The 8,326-nt window shown below is 50.4% G+C and overlaps 1 protein-coding gene across 1 annotated transcript in view; it reads left to right on the plus strand.

The window, feature by feature from the left end:
• LOC102039965 (transcription activator BRG1) overlaps nucleotides 1-8,326 on the plus strand; it is a gene marked incomplete at its 5' end in the record, with an annotated part of 32,774 nt that overhangs the window by 6,721 nt on the left and 17,727 nt on the right. The window contains 11 exons of the mRNA XM_031065661.1: nucleotides 579-746; nucleotides 1,557-1,607; nucleotides 2,125-2,255; nucleotides 2,342-2,399; nucleotides 2,566-2,684; nucleotides 3,278-3,428; nucleotides 4,035-4,198; nucleotides 4,296-4,362; nucleotides 5,337-5,447; nucleotides 6,056-6,298; nucleotides 7,572-7,685. Of these exons, the coding sequence (XP_030921521.1) occupies nucleotides 579-746; nucleotides 1,557-1,607; nucleotides 2,125-2,255; nucleotides 2,342-2,399; nucleotides 2,566-2,684; nucleotides 3,278-3,428; nucleotides 4,035-4,198; nucleotides 4,296-4,362; nucleotides 5,337-5,447; nucleotides 6,056-6,298; nucleotides 7,572-7,685 (1,377 nt within the window). The remainder of the gene's footprint in view (nucleotides 1-578; nucleotides 747-1,556; nucleotides 1,608-2,124; nucleotides 2,256-2,341; nucleotides 2,400-2,565; nucleotides 2,685-3,277; nucleotides 3,429-4,034; nucleotides 4,199-4,295; nucleotides 4,363-5,336; nucleotides 5,448-6,055; nucleotides 6,299-7,571; nucleotides 7,686-8,326) is intronic.

Consider the following 8,326-nt stretch of genomic DNA (forward strand, 5'->3'; position numbering starts at 1 on the left):
AGTGGTTGGATGGATGGATGGACAGTGTCGAGTGGTTGGATGGGTGGATGGGCAGGATGAGGCTGAGGATGAGGATGAGGATGGTTCCTGAGCTGTTTCTCCCCTGAGGATGAGGATGAGGATGGTCCCTGAGCTGTTTCTCCCCCCGGGCAGGCCGAGGATGAGGAAGGGGATGGGGATGAGGCTGAGGGTGAGGATGAGGATGAGGATGGTTCCTGAGCTGTTTCTCACTTGAGGATGAGGCTGAGGGTGAGGATGAGGATGGTCCCTGAGCTGTTTCTCCCCCCGGGCAGGCCGAGGATGAGGAAGGGGATGGGGATGAGGCTGAGGGTGAGGATGAGGATGAGGATGGTTCCTGAGCTGTTTCTCACTTGAGGATGAGGCTGAGGGTGAGGATGAGGATGGTCCCTGAGCTGTTTCTCCCCCCGGGCAGGCCGAGGATGAGGAGGGGGATGAGGATGAGGATGAGGACAGTTCCTGAGCTGTTTCTCCCCTGAGGATGAGGACAGTTCCTGAGCTGTTTCTCACTTGAGGGTGAGGATGAGGATGGTCCCTGAGCTGTTTCTCCCCCCGGGCAGGCCGAGGATGAGGAAGGCTACCGCAAGCTCATCGACCAGAAGAAGGACAAGCGCCTGGCCTACCTGCTGCAGCAGACCGACGAGTACGTGGCCAACCTGACCGAGCTGGTGAGGCAGCACAAGGCAGCCCAGGTGGCCAAGGAGAAGAAGAAGAAGAAGAAGAAGAAGGTGGGACAAGGGAGGAAGGCCAGGAGGGTGTCTGGAGGCAGTGCCAGGGCTGGGCTGCCCAGGCTGACTTCATCTCCTTCCTCCTCCTCCTCTTCCTCGTTTCTCTCTTTCCTTCCTTTCTTCTCTTTGCTCTTTTTGTCTCTTCTCCTTCCTTTTCTTCCTTCCCACCTTTTGTCTCGTTCCATTTTTTTCTTCTCCTTCCCATCCTATTTTTTCTTCTTCCTCTTCTGTCTCATCTCCTTCTTCCTCCTCCTCTCCTTCCATTTTTTCTTCTTCTTCTCCTTCTTCTTCCTTTTCTCCTCTCCTTTTCTTCCTTCCCACCCTTTGTCTCCTTCCCTTTTTACTTCTCCTTTCCATCCTTTTTTCCTCCTTCTCCTTCTTCTCTTTCTTCTCCTCCTCCTCCTTCTCCTTCACCTTTTCCTTCTTTTCCTTCTTCTTTTCCTTCTTCTTCTTTTCCTTCTTCTTTTCCTTCTTCTTCTTTTCCTTCTCCTTCTTCTCTTTCTTCTCCTCCTCCTCCTTCTCCTTCACCTTCTTCTTCTTTTCCTTCTTCTTTTCCTTCTTCTTCTTTTCCTTCTCCTTCTTCTCTTTCTTCTCCTCCTCCTCCTTCTCCTTCACCTTCTTCTTCTTTTCCTTCTTCTTTTCCTTCTTCTTTCTCCTCCTTCTCCTCCTTCTCCTTCTTCTCCTTCTTCTCCTCCTCCTTCCTTTTCTCCTCTCATTTTCTTCCTTCCCACCCTTCATCTCCTTCCATTTTTTCTTCTTCTCCTTCTCCTCTTCCTCTCCTTCATCCTCCTCCTCCCGTTGTCCCCACAGAAGGCAGAGAACGCCGAGGGACAGGCTCCAGCCATCGGCCCTGATGGGGAGGTGAGTCCGGGCTTACCCCAATCCTGGGGGATTTTGGGGGAATTTTGGGGAATTTTGGAGAATTCCCAATCCAGGGGGAATTTTTTAGCCTGAAAATTCCCAATCTGGGGAGGATTTTTTGGGGGGAATTTTGGGAATTTTCGAGAATTCCCAATCCCAATCCTGGGGGGATTTTTGAGAATTCCCAGTCCCAATCTGGGGAGATTTTTTGGGGCTGAGAATTCCCAATCCTAATCTGGGGGGAATTGTTTGGGCTGAGAATTCCCAATCTGGGGGGGATTTTTGGGGAATTCTTGAGAATTCCCAATCCTGGGACATTTTTTTTTTTTTTAAATTTTTGAGAATTTCCAATCAGAATCCTGGTGGGGGGGGGGGGTTTTTGGGTGAATTTCGGGAATTTTCAAGAATTCTCAATCCCAATCCGGGGGGAATTTTTGGGTTGAAAATTCCCAATCCGGGGAGGATTTTTTGGGGGGGAATTTTGGGAATTTCTGAGGATTTCCCCTGGCATTCCCAGCCCCTGGATGAGACCAGCCAGATGAGCGACCTCCCGGTGAAGGTGATCCACGTGGAGAGCGGCAAAATCCTGACGGGAACCGACGCGCCCAAGGCCGGGCAGCTGGAGGCCTGGCTGGAGATGAACCCGGGGTAAACTGGGGATACTGGGAGCACTGGGAACACTGGGAATTCCAGAGCCAATTCCATGTTCTGGAAAATTCCCATTTTCCCTCCAGCTACGAGGTGGCCCCGCGCTCCGACAGCGAAGAGAGCGGCTCCGAGGAGGAGGAGGAGGTGAGGAAGGCAGAATTGGAAAATAAAATGGGGCAGAATTGGAAAAGAAAATATTTTATTGATCTCACACCCTTTTAATTAACTTCACCCCCATAATCTCAGCATTCCCTGTTTTTTTTTTTTCTCTTTTACATTTTTAACTGAAATTTGATTTTTTTCTCCCCAGGAGGAGGAGGAGGAGCAGCCTCAACCAGCCCAGCCAGCGCTGCCCGTGGAGGAGAAGAAGAAAATTCCAGATCCTGACAGCGACGACGTCTCGGAGGTGGACGCCCGACACATCATCGAGTGAGCCTTCCTCCCTCCTTCCTCTTCCTCTTCTTCCTCTCTTCCTCTTCTTCTTCCTCTTCTTTGTCTTCTTCGTCTCCTTCTTCTGCTTCTTCTCCTTCTTCTCCTTCTTCTCCTTCTTCTCCTTCTTCTCCTTCTTCTCCTTCTTCTCCTTCTTCTCCTTCTTCTCCTTCTTCTCCTTCTTCTCCTTCTTCTCCTTCTTCTCCTTCTTCTCCTTCTTCTCCTTCTTCTCCTTCTTCTCCTTCTTCTCCTTCTTCTCCTTCTTCTTCTTCTCCTTCTCCTTCTCCTTCTCCTTCTCCTTCTCCTTCTCCATCTTCTCCATCTTCTCCATCTCCTCCTTCTCCTCCTTCTCCTCCTTCTCCTCCTTCTCCTCCTTCTCCTCCTTCTCCTCCTTCTTCTCCTTCTCCATGTTCTCCTTCTCCTCCTTCTTCTCCTTCTTCCTCTCCTTCCTCTTCTTCTTCCTCTCTTCCTCTTCTTCCCCTCTTCCTCCTCTTCCTCTCCATGACCCTTGATCCCATTTTTCCCCCATTTCCCCCATTCCCGGCTGGTCCCTGACCCATTATCCCAGTTTTTCACCCCGTTTTTCCGGGCAGGAACGCCAAGCAGGACGTGGACGACGAGTACGGCGTGTCCCAGGCGCTGGCGCGGGGTCTCCAGTCCTACTACGCCGTGGCTCACGCCGTCACCGAGCGCGTGGACAAGCAGTCGGCCCTGATGGTCAACGGCGTCCTCAAGCAGTACCAGGTGTGGAGATGTGGGGAGAAAATGGTGGGATCTGGAGATGGATGGAGATCCGAGGTGGATCTGGAGATGGATCCAGTATGGGATGGAGATCTGAGGTGGGATATGGGGCTGGATGAAGATCTGAGGTGGATCTGGAGATGGATGGAGATCTGAGGTGGATCTGGAGATGGATGGAGATCTGAGGTGGATCTGGAGATGGATGGAGATCTGAGGTGGATCTGGAGATGGATGGAGATCTGAGGTGGATCTGGAGATGGATGGAGATCTGAGGTGGATCTGGAGATGGATGGAGATCTGAGGTGGATCTGGAGATGGATGGAGATCTGAGGTGGGATTGAGGAGCTGGATGAAGATCTGAGGTGGGATATAGGATCTGGATGCAACGTGGGATGAAGATCTGAGGTAGGATCTGGAGGTGGATGAAGATCTGAGGTGGGATTGAGGAGATCGATGAAGATCTGAGGTAGGATCTGGAGCTGGATGAAGATCTGAGGTTGATACGGGGCTGGATGCAGTGTGGGATGAAGATCTGAGGTAGGACAATGGAATTGAGAAGCTGGATGGAGATCTGAGGTGGCATCTGGAGCTGGATCTCCATTCCCACAGATCAAAGGCCTGGAGTGGTTGGTGTCCCTCTACAACAACAACCTCAACGGGATCTTGGCCGACGAGATGGGCCTGGGCAAGACCATCCAGACCATCGCCCTCATCACGTACCTCATGGAGCACAAGAGGATCAACGGCCCCTTCCTCATCATCGTCCCGCTCTCGTGAGTGCCCGGAGAACCAAAATTCCCGCCCTTTTTCCATGTGGAGAACCAAAATTCCCAAAATTCCCGCCCTTTTTCCGTCTGTCTTTCCCCGCAGGACTTTGTCCAACTGGGCCTACGAGTTCGACAAGTGGGCCCCGTCCGTGGTCAAGGTCTCCTACAAGGTAAGGGCCGAATTCCTTGGGTTTGTTCCTTGGATTAAAACATTGGATTAATTCCTTGGATTCCATTTCCTTGGATTCATTCCTTGGGTTCTGTTTCCTTGGGTTCTGTTTCCTTGGGTTCTGTTTCCTTGGGTTCATTCCTTGGATTTATTCCTTGGATTTAATTTCCTTTGATTAATTCCTTGGATTGAATTTCCTTGGATCCCTTTTCCTTGGATTGATTCCTTGGATTAATTCATTGGATTCATTCCATGGGTTTCATTCCTTGGATTCCATTTTCTTGGATTGATTCGTTGGATTAATTTGTTGGATTCATTCATTGGATTAATTCCTTGGATTAATTCCTTGGATTTCGTTTCTTTGGATTCCATTTCCTTGGATTCCATTTCCTTGGATGAATTCATTGGATTAATTCCTTGGATTCCATTTCCTTGGATTCCACTTCCTTGGATGAATTCATTGGATTCATTCCTTGGATTGAATTTCCCTGAATTAATTAGTTGGATTAATTCCTTGGATTCAATTCCCTTGGATTCCATTTCCTTGGATTAATTCCTTGGATTAATTCCTTGGATTCAATTATTGAATTCCATTTCCTTGGATTCCATTTCCATTCCAAGCCTCCATTTTCCTCTTCCTGCTCTGGAGGAAGCTGCCCTTGGGTCCCAGCTCCAAATCCATGAGAATCCCCAAAAATCCCCAAATTTTTGCTCGTTCCTCTGCATCAGGAGACCCCAAAACCTCCTCCCCTTTTTGGATAACCCCCCATTTTTCTGGGAATTCCAAATCCAAATGGGTTGGACCTCCAAATCCACAAAAATCCGTGAAAATCCGTGAAAAATCACAAAAATCCCCCAAAATCCCGTTTTCGCTCGTTCCTCTGCATCAGGAGACCCCAAAACCTCCTCCCCTTTTTGGATAAGCCCCCATTTTCCTGGGAATTCTGACGTTCCCGGTTGGAATTGTCCCCGCAGGGCTCTCCGGCGGCGCGCCGCGCCTTCGTCCCGCAGCTCCGGAGCGGAAAATTCAACGTTCTCCTCACCACCTACGAGTACATCATCAAGGACAAGCACATCCTGGCCAAGGTGAGCTCTTCATCCAGAGGTTTTCCCAGTTTCTTCCCTGCTGGCGAGATGTTGGCAAAGATGAAATTTTGACAAATTCTGATATTTACGGTTGGTGGAAAGTTCTCAGAGCGTAGAACCTAAAAAATGGAATAGAGGTGGAAGGAAGTAGAAGAATAATTGGGGCCTAAATTGGGTTTCTCAGCTTCTTCTTTCTTAATTTTTGAGGGTTTTTTCCTTATTTTTTGAGGTTTTTTTCTTCGTTTTTGAGGTTTTTTCTTAGTTTTTGAGGTTTTTTTCTTATTTTTTGAGGTTTTTTTCTTATTTTTTGAATTTTTTTTCCCTATTTTTTGAGTTTCTTTCTTATTTTATCCGCTTTTCCTTAGTAATCTCCATTAACTCCAGAAGGTTGGGTTGAATTGGGTTGAATTCCAGAAGGTCCTGAGAAAATTCTGCCAAACTTCTGCCAAACTTCTTCCAAACTTCTTCCAAAATTCTTCCAAAATTCTTCCAAAACTCTTCCAAAACTCTTCCAAAATTCTTCCAAAATTCTTCCAACATTCTGCTAAAACCATTTATGGCTGGTGCCCACCTGAGATGTTCTTCTCCGTTTCTCCTGTTCCCCCCAGATCCGTTGGAAGTACATGATCGTGGACGAAGGCCACCGCATGAAGAACCACCACTGCAAGCTGACCCAGGTCCTCAACACCCACTACGTGGCCCCACGGCGGCTTCTCCTCACCGGGACCCCCCTCCAGAACAAACTCCCGGAGCTCTGGGCCCTCCTCAACTTCCTGCTGCCCACCATCTTCAAGAGCTGCAGCACCTTCGAGCAGTGGTTCAACGCGCCCTTCGCCATGACCGGCGAGAAGGTGCTGGAAAAAAGGGGGGGACAGGGAGATGGTGGGGGGGTGCTGGAGGTGGGTTTGAGGTTGGTGGTGATGGGTCTGGGAGGCTTGGGAGGGTTCCTGGAGGGGGATCGGTGTCTGGAATGGATCTGGAGATGTTGAAGGTGGATCAGTGTCTGTAATGGATCTGGAGAAGTTGGAAGTGGATCAGTGTCTTTGATGGATCTGGAGATGTTGGGGTGGTTCAGGAGCTCTGGGAGGTGGATCGGTGTCTCTGATGGATCTGGAGAAGTTGGAAGTGGATCAGTGTCTTTGATGGATCTGGAGATGTTGGGGTGGTTCAGGAGCTCTGGGAGGTGGATCGGTGTCTCTGATGGATCTGGAGAAGTTGGAAGTGGATCAGTGTCTTTGATGGATCTGGAGATGTTGGGGTGGTTCAGGAGCTCTGGGAGGTGGATCGGTGTCTCTGATGGATCTGGAGAAGTTGGAAGTGGATCAGTGTCTTTGATGGATCTGGAGATGTTGGGGTGGTTCAGGAGCTCTGGGAGGTGGATCGGTGTCTCTGATGGATCTGGAGAAGTTGGAAGTGGATCAGTGTCTTTGATGGATCTGGAGATGTTGGGGTGGTTCAGGAGCTCTGGGAGGTGGATCGGTGTCTCTGATGGATCTGGAGAAGTTGGAAGTGGATCAGTGTCTTTGATGGATCTGGAGATGTTGGGGTGGTTCAGGAGCTCTGGGAGGTGGATCGGTGTCTCTGATGGATCTGGAGAAGTTGGAAGTGGATCAGTGTCTTTGATGGATCTGGAGATGTTGGGGTGGTTCAGGAGCTCTGGGAGGTGGATCGGTGTCTCTGATGGATCTGGAGAAGTTGGAAGTGGATCAGTGTCTTTGATGGATCTGGAGATGTTGGGGTGGTTCAGGAGCTCTGGGAGGTGGATCGGTGTCTCTGATGGATCTGGAGAAGTTGGAAGTGGATCAGTGTCTTTGATGGATCTGGAGATGTTGGGGTGGTTCAGGAGCTCTGGGAGGTGGATCGGTGTCTCTGATGGATCTGGAGAAGTTGGAAGTGGATCAGTGTCTTTGATGGATCTGGAGATGTTGGGGTGGTTCAGGAGCTCTGGGAGGTGGATCGGTGTCTGGGATGGATCCGGAGAAGTTGGGATGGTTCAGGAGCTCTGGGAGGTGGCATCCCACTCGGATTTGGGGCTCAGGAGGTTCTTGGAGTGTTTTGGGATATTGGGAGAGTGCATCCACTTCCATTTCTGATGACAATTCCTGCTCCTGGTGCCAACTCCAGGTGGACCTGAACGAGGAGGAGACAATCCTCATCATCCGCCGTCTCCACAAGGTGCTGCGGCCCTTCCTGCTGCGGCGCCTCAAGAAGGAGGTGGAGGCTCAGCTCCCAGAAAAGGTGACACTGGAGGGTCCCCATCCCTGGAGACCACTGGTGGGGGGTCCATCCTGGTCTTAACCCATCCTGGGAGATGGACATGGAGCTTCATCCCAATCCAGAATCATCAATGGGTTGGGTTGGGTTGGGTTGGGTTGGGTTGGGTTGGGGTGGGTTGATCAGATGGTTGGGTTGGGTTGGGCTGAGCAGGTTTTTTGAGTTGGGTTGAGCAGATTTTTGGGTTGAGCAGATGGTTGGGTTGGGTTGGGTTGGGTTGGGTTGGGTTGAGCAGGGGGTTGGGTTGGGTTGAACCAGTGGTTGGGTTGTGTTGAGCAGATGGTTGGGTTGGGTTGAGTAGGTGCTTGGGTTCAGTTGAGCAGATGGTTGGGTTGGGTTGGGTTGGATTGGGTGGGAGGTTGGATTGGGTTGAACCGATAGTTGGGTTGGGTTGAGCAGATGGTTGGGTTGGGTTCAACCAATGGTTGGGTTGGGTTGAATCGATACTTGGGTTGGATCCCTCTGTGTTGGGTTGGGTTGAGCTGGTGCTTGGGTTGGATCCCGTGGGGTTGTGTTGAGCAGGTGCTTGGGTTGGGCTGAACCAATGGTTGGGTTGGGTTGGGTTGAGCGGATGGGTGGGTTGGGTTGAGCCAATGGGTGGGGTG

The sequence above is a fragment of the Geospiza fortis genome, unplaced genomic scaffold (assembly GCF_000277835.1).
Source record: "Geospiza fortis unplaced genomic scaffold, GeoFor_1.0 scaffold1944, whole genome shotgun sequence".
NCBI classification, from domain to species: Eukaryota; Metazoa; Chordata; class Aves; order Passeriformes; family Thraupidae; genus Geospiza; species Geospiza fortis.